Source organism: Anabrus simplex, chromosome 2 (assembly GCF_040414725.1).
Source record: "Anabrus simplex isolate iqAnaSimp1 chromosome 2, ASM4041472v1, whole genome shotgun sequence".
In the NCBI taxonomy this organism is placed as follows: Eukaryota; Metazoa; Arthropoda; class Insecta; order Orthoptera; family Tettigoniidae; genus Anabrus; species Anabrus simplex.
The window spans coordinates 481,604,547-481,630,473 of record NC_090266.1 but is presented as its reverse complement, the minus strand read 5'-3'; the positions used below and the strand labels follow the sequence as shown (position 1 = coordinate 481,630,473).

The following is a 25,927-nucleotide window of genomic DNA, read 5'->3' as shown; positions in this document are numbered from 1 at the left end:
TTCACAGTTTGAATAATGTAGCAATGGGAACCACACAGATCTGTTTTAATTAAGAAATAAAATAACTTGAAGAAGAGGTCCGGCTCCATGGCTAAATGGTTAGCATGCTGGCCTTTGGTTACAGGGGTACCGGGTTTGATTACCGGCAGGGTAGGGAATTTTAACCATAACTGGTTAATTCCACTGGCACGGGGACTGGGTGTATGTATATTCTTCATCATCATTTCATCGTCATCATGACGCGCAGGTCGCCTATGGGAGTTAATTCAAGACCTGCACCTGGCAAGCCGAACTTGTCCCCGGGCACTCCCGGCACTAAAAGCCATATGCCATTTCATTTACTTGAAGAAGGGAAAAAAAGAGGCACTTGTGCATAAAATATTGACAGTAGTTTTAAGCGTAGACTATTCTATATATTTTAGGAAAGAGATTGTACAGATCCGTGATCTCTCGGTGGAAACGTAAAGACATTGAATTACAAAGTCAATCGTTCTTAAGTTATTGTACAATAGAACAAAACTGATTTGTTCTGAGATGCTGCAAGCACCTATTGTAAAATTAAAAAAAACATTTGAAACAAGTCATATTTTATTCATGATATTCAATATTTAATTAATCCACTATTGATATTTCCCTATTCTTTTAATTTAAATTTGTTGTATATTGAAATTCTGAATAGTGAAATATGCCCATAAGAAATATCTTAAAATATTTATCCATCTACCCTTAGGCTAAAATGATATATTTTGTGTTTATCTGATGAATGAGTCCTGCAGATTTTAAAGACTGTTGACCATTCCCTGAATACATATTTTATGTTAGTAAATACATACAAACAGGAGTAACAATGGAAAAATATTGATCAATCATCAGTCGACAGTTCTCATTGTACTATGGTCTTCAACAAGATCATATAGGGAGTGAATACAACAAATCTACTGGCTAATCTGCACATACCCTGGATCTGAATTTCAATTCTATGAAAATGTATATGGCACATACATAAAAGAGGCATTTTGGCACAATCTGAACTCCTAGAAAATATGACAGGTGAACATTTTTATACTGAAACCCACACAAAGTTTGGCACTATTTTATATGTCTCTAAAACGAGCCAGAGCAACACATGTTTAGTCATTTGTGGTATTACTACACTCAATTATAACATACAGTAAACCATAATATGGCAGTACTGGGAAAATGGCACCATCATATAAAAAACTATTTTAGACTTATCAACAGTAACATTTAAGAATTTTGTTGATTGTCATCACCTTTTACCAGCAGACAGCAGAGACAGTCTTATAAGAACTTCTCTTCTTGATTAGGAACCAGAACAGCAGCCAAAGAACTAAATCAAAGTGCAGGCACAGCAACATTTATCAGGGTAATCCGGGGCATAAACTTTATTTTCATATCCATAAATGAAAAACTCTCCAGAATGTGACTTCCAATCATAACGTATGGTTGACACAGGGATGATCCGTACTTGTTGACGCTATGACAAGAGAAAAATGTTAATATACTGACAGAACATATGACAAAACTATACAAGGATGCTAAAATAGAAAGACAGTTTACACAACACATTTCTATCCAAAAGAGTACATTTAATGACATTAAAATTTACTAATCAAGGAGGATCTGTTGAATTAAAAGTAAATTTTAATAGTATGATGGTACAGGTAAAAGAAAGGAGTGTTCTCTATATAACATTCTGTCAACCTGTGACATACAACATGGTCACCTCTAGTACCTCACAGGACAACTTTGTGCCTCTACATACATGTTGATATGATCAGACATAGAATCAAACAGACGCTGTATGTCATCCTGAAACACATTTGCCTACAGTTGTTACAAATTATGCTCAAATCATAAAATTTTCAACACGGAGTAATCTGGGGTCCCCTTTGGTCCATATAGATTACAAATCAAATGATCAGGAAGGGTAAGAATGTGTTAACATGCAATGTTTATAATCCAGAGAAACTCAAGCTGTGAGTGAGAACATTATTGTCCTATAAAATGGCCACTGGGCACTCAGTCACAAAAGGTAGCATGTAGAGCCACAGGTTTCCTTCAAATATGTGATTGCCCTCCAGACCATTACACTGGCAGTAAGGGCCGTGTTCTGATCTAAATTGGGACAAAGTTAGTAGTGCTAATCTACAATCATCCAAACTCAGGCATGATGCTTATGTGTTCCCACAGAAAGTCATATATAAAAAAAAATTTTTGCTAGTGGCTTTACATTGCACCAACACAGATAGGTCTTATGGCGACGATGGGATAGGAAAGGCCTGGGAGTTGGAAGGAAGTGGCCGTGGCCTTAATTAAGGTACAGCCCCAGCATTTTCCTGGTGTGAAAATGGGAAACCATAGAAAACCATCTTCAGGGCTGCTGACAGTGGGATTCAAACCCACTATCTCCCGGATGCATGCTCAAAATATATAGAAAAAGTGAAAGGAACATAAATAGGACAAATTCAATGACAGGTTAGTGTGAGAAGAGGCAGAAGCAGAAAGGAAATACAATAGGACAAGGACAAGCCCTATTAATATTGATAGATGCCCATCAAATATCATTTTGTTCTCCAAATTGTTTCCAAGGAGTCCCTTGCCTGTAAAATGGAAGAGGGATTCCGTTACTCCCAGAGGTCCGAGATTTGCTTAAAATATTCTGAGCCTGATAAATTCTGCAAAGTAGGATACTACCCTACTTACACATAGTCCTAGTGAGAATCTCTTCTCTAACAAGGATAGTCCTAGCTGCTTGAGTGCACGGGGAGCCATGACTCAGAATATGTCCGAGATAACCATTCTTATTCCATAACAACTAATATCTTGACTCCCAGGACCACTTGTTAGGCCACTCAGCCGTTGCCCATGGTTCATGAACTAGGACGTGACTATAGAAACCCACACCACAAACCATATTTTTTTAAAGTCAGTTTTATTCAACTATCGACCACTCATAACCATTTATTATTATAAAGAAGAATTATGGAACATCTGGATATATGCCTTGACTTTATGTCAAATTTTATTTCATAGAGAACAAGAATCTGTACTGCTCAGTTAACACGGTGATGATCGGTGATCGGAGTGGCCCCAGAGTGCTGTGCAGCCGCATTTGGTTGTGAAAGAGCACTATACTCTGTACTGCCTTCATTCTTCCATGACTCACTCCTCTACTTTGATAGGTAAGCAATATGAATTCTGAATTCAAAATTGCTCTCTACTATATAAATATAAGAAATATTTCTAAGTATGGCATAAATGAGTACGTTTCAATTTCACTGTAATACCTGTGCCAGTAACTTTAAGTCTTTGTATGCCCTCTTGTGCTGCTGCAGTAACTGAGCAGATGCCAGGTTAATTGTTTCATCAGGAAATTTCACCACTGGTGACACAGTTGGACCTTCTTCCTCAAATGCAACTTCTCCAGATGCAACCCGCACCAATTTTTCAGGAAGTGACACACGTTCTGTAATGTGTTCTGATGTATTCAATTTCCTGAAAGAAAGCAATATACAATTAACTCAATGATATGATCTTATTTGTTAGCAACACAACCTGTATAATGACTACTATTATACACTATCAGACTGTTACAAAATACAAGGAACCTAATTTTCATAGCCCTTTGTGCAAACTCAGTTAATTGCCTTTCCAAGACTGCTGGTGAAAATCTTCATAAACAACAAAGGCATACCGTATCAACAGATAGAAGGAATTGCCCTATTATTACTTTCACGGTTTTTGGAGATTCTGAGGTGCCGGAATTTAGTCCTGCAGGAGTTGCTTTATGTGCCATTAAATCTACCGACACGAGGCTAACGCATTTGAGTACTTTCAAATACCACCGGCTGAGCAAGGATCGAACATGCTAAGTTGGGGTCAGAAGGCCAGTGCCTTAACTGTCTGAGCTTCTCAGCTTGGCAATTACCATCTAACCTAACGTAAGGAACATAGATATAATATTCTTTTTCACAGGGGAACGCGAAACATCAACCTACAGTTTTGTAAAAATGAAGTATCCGCCTGACTACAGTCACATTGCATTCTTACAAATATCATGTTTAAAATTAAGAATTAACTCACAATATTTGCTGTTTATAATTTGTTTATAGCAGCTCTTCTAAGATAACATTAAAATATTTTAATATATTATTTTGTTTACTGTCAGAACACTTTTATGACATGCTGACCTTGACGCCAAGCAAGGGTTTGTCTAGTTAACACAATGCCATGACTTAATCCAAGCAAACCACACTCACACCCTTCAGTTGCTTAAGTCAGTATGTTTTCAGCTTTGAAACTGTGTATCAGACTTGAAATACAATGGGACATAAAAATAAGGAAATGACTGAGGAAGAAAGACAAATTGCAGTGAGATGCTTCTGAAAGGGAGAATCCTTCAAAAACATTGCAGAAATAATAAGCAGATCCATCAGTACAGTAAAAAGGATCATCCTCCCTATCCCAAGATAGTTACAAATCTTGGGGTCACCTTAAATGTGACTCTGAGCTGGAGTGAACATGTAATTACTGTGTACAGAAAGGTACAAGCATCCCTTTATCCCTTAAAGCATAATAAAAATGTTCTCCCACTGGACCTTAAATTAAAACTCATACAAACACTTCCATATCCAATCTTTTACTACTGTGACAATATACTGATTGACCTAACCTGTGAACAAGCAGTCAAACTACAACATGTACAGAACTCTTGCATTTGATATACCTCCCAGCTTTGACATGATGCTCATATAACACCATACTACAGAAAGTTGGGATGGTTATGTTTAAACAACTGTAGAAAACCCACTAAATGACCCTCATCTATCAGTTGCTTCCTACAAACAGCCCCATCTATCTATCATCCAATTTTAGGCTTCCTTCTTCATTCCACAAAATTAATACCCGTTCCAGATCACTACTTGAAATAGCACTCCATCGAACAAATACCTACAGCCATTCATTCCTGGTCACTGATTCGAGGTTATGGAATACAATCCTGGAAGATATTAAAAAGTCTTGCTCGTCTAGGACGTTTAACACCTTCGCTCCCATAGAGGAGTATAGTAATTTAAGCATGCTGTTTTCTGTATCCCGTAGAGGAGTAAAGTCATTTAGTGCTCGTTCAGAGTAGCACGCTCCAATATGCTTGCGTTTTTGGAGACAAGAAGAGTTCCACCTAGAAGTTTCTTTTTCTTCGGGTAGATGATGCGGGTGTCCTCTTTTCTTAATAATGTACAACCCTCCCTTTGTATTCTTATACTCACCGTTTACAAGCTTATTTTGGCACTTCTCAAACTGATTGAAACTGCAAGTGACAGCGGTTGTGTAGAAGACAAAAAAAAAAAAAACTTCAAGCGAATAAATGTTGTAGTAGTAACAGTGTTCTGGAAGAAGAAATGTGTGATATATTTCATAATAACGATAGGTGATGAGCTAATAGTTTCAGATTCAGATAGTGAAAGTGAATGTGAATACATGCACAGTTAAAGCGCTGGAAGGATGAATAGTAATCTAGACGGGAACAGTGGCTGAGTTTCCTTTCTGTCGTCCATCAGCTCCAATATTTGTCATGCAAACAGGTGTAAATAAAAACTGAAGAAAACGGTGTTAAGTATTTTGTAAATACTTTTTTCAATAATGATTTCTTTAATATGCCCCAATGTAGAATTCAGCAGTCAAGAAGACAGCTTTTTAAAAATGCTGCGCCACAGCAGTGGCAACCTGCTCAGCCAGCTGGTAGCAAAGGTGTTTTAAAACAGCCTACTGTAAATTCCTCTAGAGTACATACAGTTGACTTGAATAAATGTACCACTGAATGACATGTGAATGAAATAAAAAATTACATATTAGACCGACCGACCGACCAATCAATCAATCAATCCCAGTCACCCAGGTGGCATATTTCCTATCTATTGTTTTCCTAGCCTTTTCTTAAATGATTGCAAAGAAATTGGAAATTTATTGAACATCTCCTTGGTAAGATATTCCAATTCCTTACTCCCCTTCCTATAAACGAATATTTTCCCCAATTTGTCCTCTTGAATTCCATCTTTCTCTTCATATTGTGATCTTTCCTACTTCTAAAGGCACCACTCAAACTTATTCGTCTACTAATGTCATTCCACGCCATCTCTCCACTGACAGTTCGTCTTCTTTCTCCCAGTTCTTCCTAGCCCAAACTTTACAATACTTTTGTAACGCAACTCTTTTGTCGGAAATCACCCAGAACAAATCAAGCTGCTTTTCTTTGGATTTTTTCCAGTTCTCAAATCAAGTAATTCCGGTTAGGGTCCCATATACTGGAACCATACTCTAGTTGGGGTGTTACCAGAGACTTATATGCCCTCTTCTTCACATCCTTACTACAACCCCTAAACAACATCATAACCATGTGCAGTGATCTGTAACCTTTATTTACAATCCCACTTATGTGATTACCCCATGAAGATCTTTCCTTATATTAACACCTAAGTAATTACAATCATTACCATAAGAATCTTTAACCCCATCAACACAGCAATCTGACTTTTAACCCGTTTATCATCATACCATTGCGTACTGTCCATCTCACAACATTATCAAGGTCATTTTGCAGTTGCTCACAATCTTGTAACTTATTTATTACTCTACACATCATCTGCAAAAAGCCTTATCTCTCATTCCAGTTCTTTACTCAATCATTTAAAAACAAAAGTCCAATAATATTGCCCATTGTCTTTAGTATATCCCCCGAAATCTTATCAATTCCAGCCGCTTTTTTAGTTTTCAACTTTTGTATGTTATGGTAAATGTCGTTAACATAGGTAAATTTTAATACTTCCTTCGTATTAGAGACCTCCTCTAACTGGACATTATCCCTGTAACCAGCAATCTTTACATACTGCTGACTGAATACTTCTGCCTTTTGAAGATCCTCGCATACACACTCCCCTTGTTCATTAATAATTCCTGGAATGTCCTTCCTGGAACTTGTTTCGGCCTTAAAGTACCTATACATACCCTACCATTTTTCACTAAAATTTGTATGACTACCATTTATACTTGCCATCTGTTATTCTTTTTTTTTTTTTTTTGCTAGTGATTTTACGTCACACCGACACAGATAGGTCTTAAGGCGACGATGGGAGAGGAAAAGCCTAGGAGTGGGAAGGAAACGGCCATGGTCTTAATTAAGGTACAGCCCCAGCATTTGCCTGGTGTGAAAATGAGAATCCACGGAAAACCATCTTCAGGGCTGCCGACAGTGGGATTCGAACCCACTATCTCCTGGATGTAAGCTCACAGGTGCACATCTCTAACTGCATGAAGAACTCGCCCGGTCATGTTATCCTTACCTGACTTCTTTGCTAGATTCAATTTCCTAGTAAGTTCCCTCAATTTCACCTTACTTGCACAGATTTTTCTAATTCTCCTTCTTAGTCCCGTTACTTCTCTGTTATAGTATAGTGGCTCTTTACCATTCCTTACCACCTTTAAAGTTACAAACCTGTTTTCACATCCCTGAATAATTGCTTTAAACCCATCCCAGAGTCTGTTTACAATTTTATTTTCTGTTTTCAACCTATCATAATTACTTTTTAAAAATTCCCTCATGCCTGTTTTATCAGCCATATGGTACTGGCTAATAGTCCTACTTTTAAGGCCTTCCTTTCTATCACATTTATTTTTAATGACAACAAAAACAGCTTTGTGATCGCTAATACCATCTATTACTTCAGTTCCTCTATACAGCTCATCTGGTTTTACCAGCACCACATCCAGAATATTCTTCCCTCTAGTTGGTTCCATCACTTTCTGAGTCAGCTGTTCTTCCCATATTAACTTATTTGCCATTTGTTGGTCATGCTTCCAGTTCGCATTACCTTCCCAATTGACATTTGGTGAATTGAGATCTCCTGCTATAATTACATTCCTTTCCGTACTGTTTCCCAGATAGCTGATTATCTTATCAAATAATTCTGAATCAGCATCAGCGCTACCCTTTCCCGATCTGTACACTCCAAAGACATCAAGTTGCATATTTTATATAGAAATGAGCCTTACACCTACAATTTCATGTTTCTCATCTTTAACATTTTCGTAGCTTACAAATTCTTCTTTCACCAGTTTAAATAAACCCCTCCGATCATTCCTAACCTGTATCTATGATAATCACTCCAGATCTGTGAGTATTTTCCGCATCCATAATATCACTTTTCAGCCTTGATTCAGTTCCTATTACAATATCTGTTATCTATCAATTACTTAATTCTATTCCTTTCTTTACAATACTTCTACAGTTAACACTAACATTTTTATGGCATCCTTACTCAACTTCATGCTTCCTATACTGTCATCACCGCTCCCTGGTCCATCCCATTTCCCCGAATGTGCCTCCCTATAAATCTTCAAAACAAACCTCCTAACTTATATGTACATTTGCAGTTCAAGTGAAGGCCATCTGAGCATGGATCCCTATCTCCTACCCACCCATTAGGATCTAGAAATCTCAATCCCAGTTTCCCACATACCCACTCCATGGTATCATTTACATCCCCAATCACCTTTCAGTCAGTATCCCTCCTACACACTATTCCACTGATAATCTCTGCTTCCTTAAATTTCACATGTGCTGCATTTACCAGATCCCACACATCCCCATTTATGTATCTTAGGCTATCCCCTTTATGTTTTTACTCTTCTCATCTAAGACTTATGCACTGTTCCTAGAAATAGATAACATGTAAGTTGGTTTCTCTTGTACTCAGATTGCAACATAGTAATATTCAATTATTTTTTTTAAAGCTAGTTAGTAGATGTATTCTTATGTTATTAATTTGATATCTTTCTGTTATTGTCCACTCTCTCTTTATCCCATAATTTTTTCATCAATAGTAATATTAACTAATTGTATTATTGTTACTTCTTACCTGATTAACTCATCTTATCTCATAAACTGTAATTGATTTCCATAATATTTTAAATTAATGCTGTAGAAGTCCAAAAATTGTATGTGGTTAAGTGTAAGAAAGGGCCAAAAGTCCTAACTTTGCCACTTTAAATAAATAAATAAATAAATAAATAAATAAATAAATAAATAAATAAATAAATAAATAAATAAATAAATAAATAAATAAATAAACAGGTTCAAACAAAGAAAGCAAGAAGTGTTCAGCTGTCAATTCTGACTACTACAGACAAATGACAGATAGAAGAGGAATCTGAAATTAAGTGCTCCAAAGATTAGGTCTCAAGTGGAAAATTCAATTGGCATGCATGTTACGGCACAAACAATAAAATATGTGCTTCACAGAGCTGGGTATAATGGCCGTAAAGCCCAAAGAACAACTTATATCAGTAACTTAACAGAAGAAAGTGACTTGCCTATGCCAAGGAGCATAAAAGCAATGCCTACAATTGCTGGAAGAAGGTTGTGTTTACGGATGAAAGTAAGTTCAACATTTGCAAGTCAGATGGATAAGTAACAATATAGCAGAAAAAGAATTGTGAACTGGATGTGTAAAACCTCACAGCTATAGTTAAACATGGTGGGGATCCGTACCTGTACGGGGGTGTATGAGTGCTAATAGTGTAGATAATTTTGTTTCTTTCATGGTGCCATGGACCACAATCACTACAGTACATTCTGAAAACCATCCTTCCCAGGAGTGTACAAAACATGGGACTTACAATGGACTACATCTTCATCCATGATAATGACCCTAAACATACAGCCCTCAACACAAAGCTGCGGTTTTTGTGTACACTACACACTGGATGGTAATACCCCCACAATTACTGGACATCAATCCTATTGAGAATTTGTGGACTTTTTCAGAAGAAGGGAAACAAAAACACATCATCTCAAACAAAATTTATTTCAAGAATGCATTGTTGGATGAATGGAGAAATATACCAGCAAAATCATCCGCCAACCTAGTCAAATCAATGCCAAGAAGGTTGCAAGAAATCAAAGAGGAAAGGAGGGCTGACCAGGCACTGGCGCAGCCAAGGGGAGAGGTGGGGGGGACAGGGGGGCCGGCCCCCCCTAAATGTTTCCTGAAAGTAGAGCGAAGATCAGCCGTTGTTTTACATACGGTACGAACAACTTAAAAACTTACGCTGAAATGTTACATTAACGTAGCGACAAGGAATCTACTAGCAAGGCTCAATAGAGCCATACATAATTCTCCATATTTGTACTGCTTGCATGAAAGGAAAACACTTAGAAATGTGATGCTCGGGGATATTTCTCTGTAGAGGCCTCAGTATTGCGAATGTAACAGTGTGTTGACAAATGTCGCGAGATGAGGAAAAGGACAATTAGCAAGGGATTACTCAGTAGGTGGCCAGAATGTGACCACCGAGATAACAGGGGCAACGGCCAGAAACAGTTGCAAGCTTACAACATCGTGTCAGCTTTTGCACATCGGTTTCAGGGAACAACAATGTCCTAGGGATCCTCGGGTTGTACCGTGGTTGAGAGATGTACTGTGTTTAAGTTGCAGCGTTGGGAAGACTGTGACAGGATTGTGAGCTACACGTTAGTTCCTCATTTTGTGCCAGATAAGTAACATTTTTTTAAGATGGACCTTTCTTTTTCAGTAAGAAACCAAAACTATGCGCAGCCTCGGTAAGTTATGAAACAGTTTTTTTAATTCTAACAGTAGCAAGACAGATCGTGGATGCGTGGCTAAGTTTTATAGGTAGGCCTATATATTTTGTCAAATGCCGGGGACTGATTGGAACCTCAAATAGCACCATCAAAAGTGCAGGTAACTATTTTGTAAATAGCGGGTGTGATAACTCAGTAACAATGGTTCTATCTTTTCAACAAGACAGCCGAGGCTTGAATCGCAGTCGATGCATAAAATATTTTTAAAATGGAAAGTCACGTTCTATTGATTCAGATTCTACTTAAAACACTAGATCACGTCCCTTACCTTTCTTTAGCACTTTTGGGCTATAAGCGCATCATTTATGGTGGTGTATTTTGAGTATCCAACCATTCTTTGGGCTTACCTTGTACCTTAAATGGTGAGTGGATGCAGTGGCATACCCACAAAATAATTTCAGTGGGTGGGGTATAAGTCCAAGCCAGTAGTGTGGATACAACGTTTCCTTGGAAGGAGCTGTGAAAAGATATTTTAAATTTTTTATTTAGAAATTGTGTTATGTCCTACCGTAGGTCTTATGGCGACGATGGGAAAGGACAGGGCTAGGAGTGGGAAGGATGCGGCTGTGGCCTTAATTAAGGTATAGCCCCAGCATTTGCCTGGTGTGAAAATGGGAAACCACGCAAAACCATCTTAAGGGCTGGCGACAGTGGGGTTCGAACCCACTATCTCCCGGATGCAAGCACACAGCTGTGCGCCCCTAACCGCACGACCAGCTCACCCAGTGGATATGAAAAGAAAGCCAGTCCTACCGAGTGCGGTGATAGATCTTGAGTAGATATTGATGATTTTCATTGTTACGATGTACAATCATAGGTACTGTACTCTTCTTGACATGAACCGACTGCATTATTGAAACTGTTCGTAAAATTGATAATATCGTTCTTTCTTTGTAAAGAAGTAGAATCTTCATTTAATTTGTCTTCTTAAAAAAAGGAATTACTTTGGTACTATGCCCCGTGAAAGTGACTACCTCCCAGGTCGTAGATATATCGATTGCGGGAGTCTCAAGGCCAACTGTACGGCACACACAAGCAAGGCTGTATCTTCCCCATTCCATGCCTTTCTTAACTCTGTCAGTGCCGGGAATCGAATACAGGATGCCTTAAGTCAAATTCTAAAATAAGGAGACTTAAAAATAACCAGCCGGCCGTGCGGTGTAAGGGTAGTGCGCCTGCCTGTTTCTGAAGACCCCAGGTTCGATTCCTGGCCAAGTCAGGGATTTCTAGAAAGCCAAGAATAAAGGTGGAGAGGATTCGTTGTGCTGACCATAGGACACCTCTTAATCTGCAAGCCTTCGGGATGAACAGCAGTCGCTTGGTAGGCGATGGACCTTCGAGGCTGTTACGCCATGGAGTTTGGTTTGGAAAAGTGAACAGAGAAGGAAGCGACACCCCTGCAAGGCTCTTTAGCTTCCAGCTAGTTCTTCCGTCTGGTCTCGTGCATTTAGGACAGTTGGAAAACGTATGCCTTAATAAATTTTCCTCATAAAACCGTTGAAAAATACTAACTGCACCTACTTATAACAATAATCACAAACGCCTCCCTTTCATGTGGCTCAGTTGGTTGAGTCGCTGTCCTCCTGAGTCCAAGTTCTCAGGTTCAATCAATCAATACTCATCAAATTCCGACTTGGGTCGGTGGCCCTTAAAACGGTGTTGAAATGGCAACAGCTCCATGTTGTTGGTTTCTGGCACGTTAATAAATATTATACATACCAATATTAGCGTCACAAAACTGTAACTTTATAATACTATATTCTGTATCCCAAGCTTGCGGGGGGTAACTAATTAACAATTTGCTTTACGTCGCACCGACACAGATAGGTCTTATGGCGACGGTGGGATAGGAAAGGCCTAGGAGTGGGAAGGAAGCGGCCATGGCCTTAATTAAGGTACAGTCCCAGCATTTGCTTGGTGTGAAAATGGGAATCCACAGGAGAGCATTTTCAGGGCTGCCAACATTGGGGTTCGAATCCACTACCTCCCGCATGCAAGCTCACAGCTGCGCAGCCCTAACCGCGAGGGGAACTAATGGGACAAAGTAAGCCCTACCTACCATATGTTGTGACATGTATTTTTCTTTACCAACTAACAAAATATCAATACCCATACCCCTTACACTCTATATTTATTTATTTATTTATTTATTTATTTATTTATTTATTTATTTATTTATTTATTTATTTATTTATTTGTGCCTTTTTACAGTAGCGAAGTTAGGACTCGAGGCCCTCTCGTACACTTAACCACATGCTAATAAAAATCTTAAATAAAATAATGAGAGACATAAATTAGTTAATATACATAAAATATTAGAATTGAAAATAAATATAAATAAATTACTAACTAAATGAATATTAAAACTATTTAATATTAAAAACTTTTTAAAATGACTAATCCTCATGCATGCACACATTCACACTTTAACCATTCAGTCAGCTGTCCTCGTCAGGTGACCTTAAATCGTGATAAAGAGCCAGTTTGTCTGACCTGAGCTGGCAGGGAATTCCATAATCTGGCGCCGGTCACTACAAATGATCTATTAATTTTATTTTTGCGGTGCAGTGGAATAGAAAGAAAGAATCTAGAAGGTGTATTTAAGTTGTGAAATGATGACAAAAAGGTGAATTTAGAAGAAATATACAGTGGCTGACTTTCAACTAACACTCTAATCACCACCGATAAAGTGTGTAGCTGCCGACGTTTATCAGGCTTCAGCCATGAGACAGCCTCGTAGTATGGGGTGATATGAACATCGTACCCGATATTGTAAATAAATCGCAGGCAGGAATTCAGTGCTCATTGAAGTTTAAATGTTTCTTCTCTCACCATGTCAGCTAAAACAACGTCATAATAATCAAGAATAGGGAGAATGAGTGTCTGTATTAGTTTGGCCTTTAGCTCAAATGGAAATACGCAGTACAGTCATTAAGTTCTGAGACTTTACGCCTGGAGGGTAGGCACCCACACGACTCTGAGCGTTGCACACGATGCTGCATTACACGGCGTACACCTGCACAGAACCACATCCAACTTCAATACAGTCGCCGTTGGCCGTTAACCACTTAAACAGAACCACACCCACCCTCAAAATAGTCGCCGTTGGCCGTTATGCACGTTTGCCAACGTTGGTATAGCTGCTGGAAGCACCGCTGAAAGGAAACACCATGTTTCATCTCCAGTTATTATCCGGTTGAGAAACGTCGGATCATCGTCAGCACTAATGATCAGGTCACCACAAATCCTCATGCGATCATCACGTTGGTCTTGCGACAGGATTCATGGCACAACGTGCTGGGTAACACGAGACATTTTGAGGTCATCCCTCAGTATTTTGTGGCAATTACCATGGCTGACCCCTATTTTTGCTGCGAGATCGTCTACGGATTGGGAGCGGTTAGCACGCACCAACGTTGCAACTTCTTGAATCTTGCGTTCCGTTCGAACTGTTTGTGCCGTCTAGTATGCACATCATCTTCCAAACGGTCCCGTCCTTGCACAAAACATCGGTGCCATCTAAACACAACACTGCGACTCAATGCGTCCTCGCCGTAAACCTGCTGCATCATTTCAAACGTTTCAGCAGCGGTTTTGCTTAATTTCTGGCAGAACTAGATGTTTGCCCGTTGCTCAAACTATGGCATGTCAAGGTCTGACGGACGCATTCAAATCACCGTCACAACAACGACCATACGTCTGCTTCCAGCGCATGCACTCAACTGTCTCTTGCAGGGACGAGAGACTAACTGACATGGTACCATACCACGGCGCCACCTATGCGCTATAGTGTACCACAGCGCCATCATGCGGTCAGTCTCAGAACTTAATGACTGTACTACGTACATCCCTCTGCCGTTTAAGAAGGTGAAGCACTCCAAAAATATTTTTTAGTACCGGTATTTCTTTCATGTGATCAAACCAATCAAGTGTTTCATTCATAATTGCGCCGAGATTTTTAACAGTTTTACTGTAGGAAATAATGTTAACATTCAGTAGGACAGGCAGGGCTGCGACATTGTTTGAGAAGCTCAGGAATTTTCGTGAGCCAATTATGATTGCCCGAGATTTTGTGGAGTTTAGTATAAGAGAATTCCGTTGTGCATATATACTGAGTCGTCGGAGATCATTGTTAATATCTTGTCTTGCAGTGTCAATATTTTTGAAGATCATCTGCATAGAGGTGGTGTGTGTTATTTCCTGTCACAGATGGTATGTCACCGATATAAACACAGAAAAGTAAGGGCCCTAGAATACTGCCCTGTGGGGCACCACTCAGTTTCATTTTCCATTTAGAGGCCTTGTCGTTTACTGCTACACACTGTTAACGATTACTAAAATAAGAAATAAAAAACTTAAGCGCAGCCAGGTCGAAATTTGGCAGTTCCATTTTCTTTATTTTAGTCGGAATTTCTGTAGTGTCAAAGGCACTACTGAAGTCAAGAAGGATAAGTATAGTGAACAGTCATTTGTCCATAGCGTTTCTAATGTCTTCAGTAACCTTCAAAAGTGCTGTCGCAGTACTGTGACCCTTCTTAAATCCAGATTGCAAAGGGTCCAAAAGAACATTTTTAGTTAGGTATTCCAGAACTTGCTCTTATACTAAACGTTCAAAGGCTTTAGAAAGCGCAGGGAGTATGGACACAGGATGATAGTCAGAGGGTGATTGTGGGTCTAAACTCTTAGGTACCGGTATAATATTGGCTGTTTAATAATCATCATTACCACCACCATTTCCAGACAGTAGGGAAAGTTCTATTTAGTAAACAGTAGTTCAGTATGAGTGTCAGTATAGGCAGGACAGCACCCATAATGTTTTGTATAAAAGTAATAGAAATATCATCTACACTTGTAGCCTTTGATTTAATCGAGTACAAAGGCTTTTTAACCTGATTTTCTGTGACACTGTGAAATGTGAATAGTGGATTGACGGTGGGGAAGGAGGTTTGTTGAGTCGGTGCAGTTACAGTAATTGGGGTAGGTTGAATATGTATTCTACCAAAGTAATCGTTCAGTTCGTCAAGTGGAATGTCAGGAGTTGTCTGTTGATGTAGTCCTATCCCCACAGCTCAAATTTAAATTGTTAGCTAAATTCCGGAAATATGTACATGTTTTATTTCTGATTAACTGCTTCGTGCGATTTCCTAAGATGCGGTAAGATTCGAAGTCTGTGCCATCTAGGGTTTGTTTATAACGTCGAAATAACAACTCATGGTGGGCCATCATTCTCTCGGTTTCATCATCTAGCCATGGACAAGAAGGGCGAGAAACCTTTATTCGACATGTGTGAGTGTGTGTGTATATGTATTTCTTTGCCACATTATTTGTATAAACTGTCATTTCTTTATAGCTTATCACATGACCATTATTATAATGACGTGTGGCCTCTGGAGAGGTCTGATGCATCTCCTTTCATTTGACGCCCGTAGGCAACCTGTGCGTCGTGATGAGGATGAAATGACGATGAAGATGCCCAGTCCCTGTGCCAGGGGAATTAACCAATTATGGCTAAAATTCTCGACCCTGCAGGGAATCGAACCTGGGACCACTGTAACCAAAAGCCAGCATGCTAATCATTTAACCACAGAGCCTGACAGTATTATAAACAAATTACCATATTTATTCTAAACCAGAATATTGCATCTTTACTCAAAATGTTCATTCTTGCATTCATTTCACTTGTACTCGGAATATATGAAATGCTGCAGTTATGTTGGGATGGGAGTAACAGAGGTTGTTGGTGGGGTTAAGGAGTCCAGACACCCCAGGAGTTTTTTTTTTTTTTTTTTTTTTTTTTTGCTAGGGGCTTTACGTCGCGCCGACACAGATAGGTCTTATGGCGACGATGGGATAGGAAAGGCCTAGGAGTTGGTGGAAGGAAGCGACCGTGGCCTTAATTAAGGTACAGCCCCAGCATTTGCCTGCTGTGAAAATGGGAAACCACGGAAAACCATTTTCAGGGCTGCCAATAGTGGGATTCAAACCTACTATCTCCCGGATGCAAGCTCACAGCCACGCGCCTCTACGCGCACGGCCAACTCGCCCGGTCCCAGGAGTTTTAACGAATGTACTTTTATTAAGCATTTTATATATAATGTATGTTACTATTAGCTTCCGGAGTCCCACTCATTGGCTGAATGATCATTCTTGAGGACTTCGTTTCAGAGGGTCCCGGGTTCGGTTCCCTGCCGGATCGGGGATTTTAATCCCATCTGATTAATTCTTCTGGATCGGGAACTGGGTGTATGTGCCAACACTTTCCTCTTCATATTCAGACAACATACTACACTAACAACCACCACAGAAACACACAACACTGATTACATCCCTCCAAATAAGGTTGGCGTCAGGAAGGGCATCCGACCGTAAAACAGGGCCAAATACACACACACACACACACACACACACACACACACACACATATATATATATATATATATATATATATATATATATATATATATGTGACGCAGTTCGCACTCGCGACCTCACAGATGTGGAAAATCAGAGGAAGAAGAAGATTACTATTAGCTTCCGGAATATGCACGAATCCACCACTCTTACTTGGATCCAAGGACACTCGTTTCCTTTTTAGGTATTCTATACCACCTAAACTCTGGAAGTTTGGACACCTACGGTATCACAAAAAAATTCTGGATGAAGCACTACCTTAATGCCCCACCCCCAAACTGAAATTCTGGCTACGCTACTGTGACCTGGTAGTGAAGACATTAAAGAAGACCCCAGAAATGTGCATTTTTTATTGCAGATGAAGACTTGTTTGGTGTGAAATGAAACAGTATTTTGTTTGCACATTTTATTCTTCCTGTAGACAACAATATTTTTGTAACATATGTATGTCTTTTACCCACAATATTATGCATCAATTACATGTACAATGCACTTGTCTTATTACTTTCTTTCCTCTAATTATATATCCTTAAACTATAAGACTATGGTAAGATGAATACTTTTCTTACTAACTGTAAATGGCCAGACTGGAGTTAATCCTAGAGAGATTACACAACCTGTTTGTTCCTCATCAGGTACCCTGAAAGCTGCTGACAATACTACCAGCCTTACTGACAATCAGTACTTCTTGAGCTGCTGGAAAGAAAACTTCAGTTTACTCTTAAACTGCATTTCTACTGTTGCTGAAGACTGGCTCCAACGTGCTACAGCAGCCCCCACAACCTTAGATGGCAGTCCCTTCAACTTTTCTGGAATTTAGTAAGGCTCTTGACAGGTTGAAACCAAGAAAGGCACCTGGATCCGACAACATTCCCATTGAGGTCATTCAAAGTGGATGCTTGTCTCTGAAAATTATGCTCTTCTCCTTGATCCTTCTAACACAGGAAACCTGAAAGGTCCCTGCTGACATGAAGAAGTCCACCATTGTCACACACACAAAAAAGTGATAGAAGCACTCACTTGGTCTTACCAAACTAAAATACATTGAATGTCCCAAACTGTATTGGACAGTCTGTATAAAATTTCAAAATGAGATACTCAGACCACATTGAAGCACCCATGCAGATTCTCCTAACTATCCCTAACAGAAACATACTTACCAGTTACTTTAAAACAATATGAAATTTGTACATGTGATTATACATACACATTACAAACACCCACAATACCTTAATACATTCTCAATATAGAAGTACAATTCAAATTTTGTGCATTATATGTCCACAGGTGACATCATTAATCACAATGTTAATAATGGACCCAAAGCATCAAGTATTCCTGAACCAGGATTCAGTTACCAAGGATAACCATCCCCAGATACCAGAAAGTATACCAGGTAGAGAAGTCAGGGTGACAAATTTTAAATGAACTACTACCTTCATATTTTGTCCCCTTTCAAGTCTCTGACAAGTGCTTGTTATCAGCTGAGACAAGCGAGTGAAACAACCACCGCCGGGAAATCTTTGGAACCATGAGTTGAGCTTGCCACAGGCCAGCAGTTGTGTCGAAGGTTATTGTTCACACCTGTGTGGTAACTAATGAATTTTATGTTTGGTTCTGTATTGACTTGACAATACTTGTACAAAATTCTTGAATTTAGTTTTAGAGGTTCACTAGTTCAATATAAGAACGTGACTACTCCTCCTTTTCCCTTATCCAGCTGCTGCTGTGTACGAGCATTTATGGCACTTCTCCACCTTTCTCTCTCCTTCCACCATTCCTCTTCCTTCATTTTGTCCCAGTCCAGGTTTCTTCTTCTTGCACTCCTCTTTATTGAATCGATCAATCTTGTTCTAGATCTGTCTCTCGCTCTCTCTTCCTCAAACATCATCTCCATCCATCTGTTTTGGTATTCTTTTCTCCTCCATCCTCTTTACACGTCCAAACCATCGTAGTTTATTCCTATAAACTGTCTCATTTAGGTTTTCTATTCCAGCTTCATTTCTAAAATACCAGGCAAGTTGGCCTTATGGTTAGGGGCTTGCAGCTGTGAGCTTGCATCCGGAAGGTAGTGAGTTCGAACTCCACTGTCGGCAGCCCTGAAGATGGTTTTCCGTGGTTTCCCATTTTCACACCAGGAAAATGCTGGGGCTGGACCATAATTAAGGCCACTGCCGGTTCCTTCCCACCCCTAGGCCTTTCCTATCCCATCATCGCCATAAGATCTGTCAGTGTGGCGTAAATCCAATTGCAAAAAACATAATTGCATTCGTTTCTCACTCTGTCTTTCCTTGTTTTTCCTATCATACTTCTTAGGTATGGTATTTCATTTCAGTGACTTGAATTTTATTCTCCTCCCTTATTGCCCTTGTCCACATCTGAGCCGCGTAAGTCAATATGGGTGCATAATATATTTTGTACTTTAACTATTTACACCTCCTTGGTATTTTCATATTCTAGATGAGGTTTCTTACACTCTGGTAGAACACACTGCCCTGTTGCATCCTCTTGCTAATCTCAATGTCCAGCCTTGTATTCTGTATTAATTCATTCCATAGGTGTTTGAAACTATCCACACTTTGAAGGCTTTGACCACCAATTTTCACAATGCTTTTCCCATGTCTTTCTTCTCTTGATATCATCATGGTTCATCCTGTCTTGAATGTTCAATGAAATTAGACTATTCACTAAAAATAAATAGCCATGTTAGAGACCAGAACATATTTCGACCCTTATTTGAGCCATCTCTGAAATCTTGTGACTATTAATAAAATATATTTAACACATTAAATCATATGAAACATATTATATGGATTAACATATGTTATATTAAAAGTAAAATAAAATACCATGCTTTACTATATATTATGCACATAGTGCAGAAATTGTTCTTTGTTGAAAATCTATGGTGAAAACAACATGTGGTAAGAAATGAAGACCATTGTTGATCAAGGATCAAATGATGCTGGAAGAAATTTTCTCTCAAGTGTTGTGGTGGACCTTATTGTGTGACAGAGTATTTATACGAATGTCAGTATGGAATGTTAAAATTAAGATTCAGTAACTTTATTAATATATGTCTTCTTTGATGAGAATAAATCTATAAAAGAGAAAAGAAGAAATGGAAGGTAAGAAAAATGAAAAATAGATGACGAAAAGTTGGGTGGATGAATAAAGCAATACTCATGCTCTCTCTTCCAGTCCCTGAAGTTGACTCTGCCAAGTGGTGATGTAATTTGAGTGAGCGCAAGGAGGCGGTTGCCTTGAGCTATTGCTATTGAGGAGAAATGGCAGTGGAGGTGAAGACGAAAGAGTTAGAGGAATGGCAACAGCTCGCTTGTTAAGTGTTGTTGAAAACTTGTTTATTTCTGGCTGAGAATTTATATTTATTACCTCATCAAATAAGATGTTAGCTTTTTATATAAAATTTGAAGTTGGAGTTCCTCCTTTGATTGATATGTATGTGCAAGGTTTTCAGACTATTTAGAAAAGCTCCCTTGTTAACTATGAGAATAATTTTTAAATCTTGATTAACCCGCCAGTGATCACTAAGATGAAAGTAACGTGAGTGGTCGCGTGGTGAGCAAAATGCTCATGGTATGATATGACGTGTTTACATAATAAATACCAACTGATTTCAAGCGTAAATGTATTAACACATTAATGAACATAAGAATACATCTCAAATGGTTATAAAGAACACTCGCAATTACAAATAAGGATTTTATACCTATGGTAATTTGCAAGTGTTCTCATTATTCACTTTTTAACTTAAAACTATCAGAGAGTAATAGGTTAGCTAGAGCCATCACTCAGTATTGCTTCACTTACAACTTTCGTTATCATTTTCCTTTGCCGGTCCTGTGCATCGTACACATGTCGAACTTGTATATTCAATGCAGATTGGCAGTCGGCACTTGGGAACAAGTTTCCTTTGTCCGCAGATTTTTCCTTCTTGGGCACAAACCGCACATTCCTTACACAGCAAGTGGCACACTTTCCTCCTCAGTCATGGCAGCAATGCGCTTGATCTGCCAAGCAAGTGTTAGTGACAAATTTGGAATAGAAGCCCTTGTAACTACATGGGGTTTCAGGAGTTCCATTGCTAAGTTCTTCAGATAGGCATGGCGATCCAGTAGAGTTCTTGTATTCAGTTTGAAAATGATGTAGCTCCTTTATGGATCCTACATTAATTGGTGTGAATAATACAGTTAGTTGGTTAGTGGCTATCTGTTACTGATTTCTGACACTGAATATGTAGCCTTCATCTCATCCCCTACATCAACACCCCCTTTTCTTAAGTTATAATATGTTACAATTTCAGGTTCGTTGGCATTGCCTGATTCTTCGTCGATAGTGTCAATGTTGTGCACAGTAGAAAATATTAGGAGGATTCTCCTTGGTTTTGCATGTAAGATGTCAGAAGGCATTTTTTGCCATGGGCAAACATACTGCTGGAAGGGAGTGTCTGTTTCATATGTAACAATTTAGGCGGGATCTGTGGCTTATTTTTTTCTTAGAGTTCCTACTATAGTTAGTCTCTTGTTTTTCCAGAAGGTCTTCTGCCAGCTCAACAGATGTAAAATAATTATCCACTGTCACATTGCGACCGCTTTCGACAACTGGTGTTATGAGTCGTTTCACCACGCTGCTTGGTTTGTTGTCAATTTGGAGAGGTCCTTTGGGTGATTTACCTGCATAGATCTCCATGTTACTAGTATAAAACACTCAGGAATCCACCAATGCATAGATTTTTATGCCATACCTGGCAGGTTTCTTGGCCATATACTGCCTAAATTTGCAACGACCTCGAAAAGGATCCAGCATTTCATTGATCATTGTGTATTCCCCTACCTGGTAATGGGTTTTGCATTTAGCCACCAACTCTTCAAAAACGCATCTTATTGGTGCCAAACTGTCAGTCAGTTTTCTGTGTTCACGTGTATCTAAATCGTCAAATCTAAGAGTTCTAAGGAGTAAATAGAACTATCTCATTGTCATTGCTGCCAGCAAAAAATCTGGAGCTGTTCCATCATTGCACCATACCTCTTGTAGATTTAAATACTGAGCCTTTTTCAATCCTGACATATAGAGCAATCCTAGAAGAGCACGTACCGGTATTTCTTCTACAGTTGTATCCATACAATCACGTGGGCATGAATAACTGGCCCTCATTTTCTTCATACATTTATTTGTGCAAGTAACATGTCATGACAGACAGGATAAGAGCTTGTAGGAAATATGTCAGATTGGTTGAAAGGTAGGTTGGATCGTCCCGAGCGGTAGGAATGTATAGGTTGGGAAGTTCCAACTAAGGTGCAGAGAAAGAGGAAGTCGCTGAAGTGGATTCCCACGATGATATTATATTCTTAGACGTAGAGTTATTTACAGCATGTACACTATGTACAATTAATACAAGACTTAATGTTGGCAAGTCTTGAGTGAGAAGTTGTCTACTAGTCTTCCTATTAGAAGTGAAGTATGAGAAGACCTATTATTATTACTACTGGTTGCGTAATCGTCCTGCCGACTGGCAGAGATTCTGCTTGCAACTCGTCCGCGAATGAACGACAGAAGCCTCGAAACATGGCTTCCCAGACCTTATATAGCCTCCGGGGCCACACCTCATGTTCTCGAAGCTTGTGGATATCTGCGTACCTACATGACTGCCGAACTTTCTGTAGTTCTGGCCAATCAGAGGTCTGTATTCTAGGTACCTTCCGTACTTTGTTCATGGAGTTGACCTATGCTCCGGTCAACATGACTCACGTCCTGCATGACAAACTTCTCTGTTACTCAAGATTTCTCAACTGGTTGAAATATAACTTTTACTCTTAATTTTCCAGCTTCAATGAATATGAATTTATAGTTTTACTTATTTTCAGGTGTACTTATACCTGACTTTTAAACCCTTATTACTGACCTATTATAATACATGTACCAGGTACAGCAATTCCTCCTACGTTACCTCCGGTTCGATCCTCGGAGAGAATAGCTGTCCTGAGTTGATATCCCCGGGAGGGCGCGACTGACGCGACAAACAAGTTCATTTATAACTGTGTCTGGAAAAAACAATTCTCAGCTTTCTAAAATAGTTCGTGCATCTTTTGCAATTCTCATTACACAAGGAGGATAAGTCACTATATTTACAGCACAAGTTCATGAGCATGGATTTCTTGATGGTGGGTGTCAGCCCAGCAAAGAAATGTTTCAACTATGAAACAACATACAATAGCGAAACTATAATACACACAGAAATTAACACCAACGTGACTGGTCGCGCGTGAAGCAAAATACTCACTGTTGACGGTCGCAAATAATTCCTCACTCCCTGTCCCTTCTCAAGGTCACAGATGTGCGTTTCAATGCAGCCATCCTCTCAAAACTGCTGTGTGAAGGTACACGAGGGCTCAAGTTCGAAACTACATCTATATATATACCGGTATATATATAATAAGAATTTTGTCTTTACATTGCTCAGAATTTAAAAAGAATGGTATTTCTGTATCAGTTGCGTCCACAGCAACAAGGAAATGCGCATTTTAATTTTCCGTAATTTCTGTCTGTCTGTATGTACATGCATGTAGGATGCTAAAAGGTTTGTTTTTTCCACCTATTCAATACATTAAATTTTATAAATTAGGAATTTATTATTGATTCTACTTGAGATATGTTTCGCCCTTCATTGAGGGCATCATCAGTCAAAATATCACCTCAAGGTAAAAAATCAGGTAACTGGTTAGTAGTTGACATGTACAAATGAATACATATTATTAATACACATACAAAAATTAAGTATGGGAAATAGTTGTACAAAAGTGATGGTTGAACATATAGGTTTATAGATGAAAAGTCAGCACCAATGCCTAAAATTAACTAGTAGAGTTCGGCAGTGGTGCTCTGGAGAAACAGTTGACGCAATCGTAGGAAAATAAAAAGTTTTAAAATATTTACATATAACAATTAAGGGAGAAAAGGTGTAGTGTTCGGCGTCAATGTTTGTAACCAAAAATTAATGTCAAAGGTTGGTAACTATACAGTATTTACATTGTTCAATTGAACAGTTGAGATAAAGTTTTAAAAATATTTACATTATAACATTCAGCGTAAATGTTTGTAATAAAAACTAATGTCAATGGTTGGTAACTATATAGTAATTACATTATCTAATTGAATAGTTGAGAATTTACAATTATATACATAATTACACAAGAGCAGCTGGTGCGCAAGGATAAAAAAAAAATCAGTACACAAGTGCGTCCTGATGTTTTAGAGGTTGGAAGAAGGAATTAGCATTGACATTTCAGAAATATGTAGAGCAGTTTATTTTAGTTAAAATCACCGGGGGTAGGGAAATATTTCATAGCCAAATGAGGTTTTATAGGCATCAAGCTGAAAGTTTTCCAGTTGCAGCGCCGAGATCGGTACGGAGACTGGTTAGTGTGGATGGAGATTCATGGGTATTCCGTGCGTTTGAACGGCAACAATGGTGACAGTTATTGGTGGGTAATTGCTAATTAGGAAAATGTTGCGGGTTGAAACTTTCGCTTGTTCTTTTAGTTGACTTCTGTAGCATCGAATGTGATGTGAAGACATCGGTGTGAAATGCCGGTGAGACAAATTGATATTGTTCCGTGGAATAAAGTATGGCGGGCTTCGGGATGAAGTTATTGTTCTTTACTGGTCTGGTGAGATAGAATAGAGTTGCTTGTGTTGTGAACTGCTGTGGAGAGATTAGAATGTATACGGCAACTGCAGATTCAGAGCGTTAAAGCTGGGGTGAGGCATCTTCTCATTCTGACTGCGAAGAGGAGCCGTAGTGGCACGCCATATTTGTGCCGATGTGCGCTGGGTTCCGGCGTGTTGTTGAAAGTTGTATTGTATGAAGTGGAAGTTATCTGATGTGTCGCTGAGAGGTAATTGTTGATGAGTATTGGTGGACTAAGAAGGAGGCTCAGTCGGTAATACGCACATGCACATACCTCCTTCTTAGTCCACCAATACTCATCAACAATTACCTCTCAGCGACACATCAGATAACTTCCACTTCATACAATACAACTTTCAACAACACGCCGGAACCCAGCGCACATCGGCACAAATATGGCGTGCCACTACAGCTCCTCTTCGCAGTCAGAATGAGAAGATGCCTCACCCCAGCTTTAACGCTCTGAATCTGCAGTTGCCGTATACATTCTAATCTCTCCACAGCAGTTCACAACACAAGCAACTCTATTCTATCTCACCAGACCAGTAAAGAACAATAACTTCATCCAGAAGTCCGCCGTACTTTATTCCACGGAACAATATCAATTTGTCTCACCGGCATTTCACACCGATGTCTTCACATCACATTCGATGCTACAGAAGTCAACTAAAAGAACAAGCGAAAGTTTCAACCCGCAACATTTTCCTAATTAGCAATTACCCACCAATAACTGTCACCATTGTTGCCGTTCAAACGCACGGAATACCCATGAATCTCCATCCACACTAACCAGTCTCCGTACCGATCTCGGCGCTGCAACTGGAAAACTTTCAGCTTGATGCCTATAAAACCTCATTTGGCTATGAAATATTTCCCTACCCCCGGTGATTTTAACTAAAATAAACTGCTCTACATATTTCTGAAATGTCAATGCTAATTCCTTCTTCCAACCTCTAAAACATCAGGACGCACTTGGTACTGAATTTTTTTTAAAATCCTTGCGCACCAGCTGCTCTTGTGTAATTATGTATATAATTGTAAATTCTCAACTATTCAATTAGATAATGTAATTACTATATAGTTACCAACCATTGACATTAGTTTTTATTACAAACATTTACGCTGAA

General features: G+C 39.1%; 1 protein-coding gene across 2 annotated transcripts in view; it reads right to left on the bottom strand.

Moving 5' to 3' along the window:
- Window positions 1-402: 402 nt before the first annotated feature.
- The window catches only part of LOC136862894 (protein SSUH2 homolog), a 744,003-nt gene continuing 718,478 nt past the window's right edge, over window positions 403-25,927 (bottom strand). For both annotated transcript variants that reach the window (XM_067139173.2, XM_067139174.2), the window contains 2 exons: window positions 3,312-3,519; window positions 403-1,498 (listed from right to left, as the gene is read on the bottom strand). In XM_067139173.2, coding sequence (XP_066995274.1) covers window positions 1,352-1,498; window positions 3,312-3,519 — 355 coding nt within the window. In that variant the 3' untranslated portion in view covers window positions 403-1,351. The remainder of the gene's footprint in view (window positions 1,499-3,311; window positions 3,520-25,927) is intronic.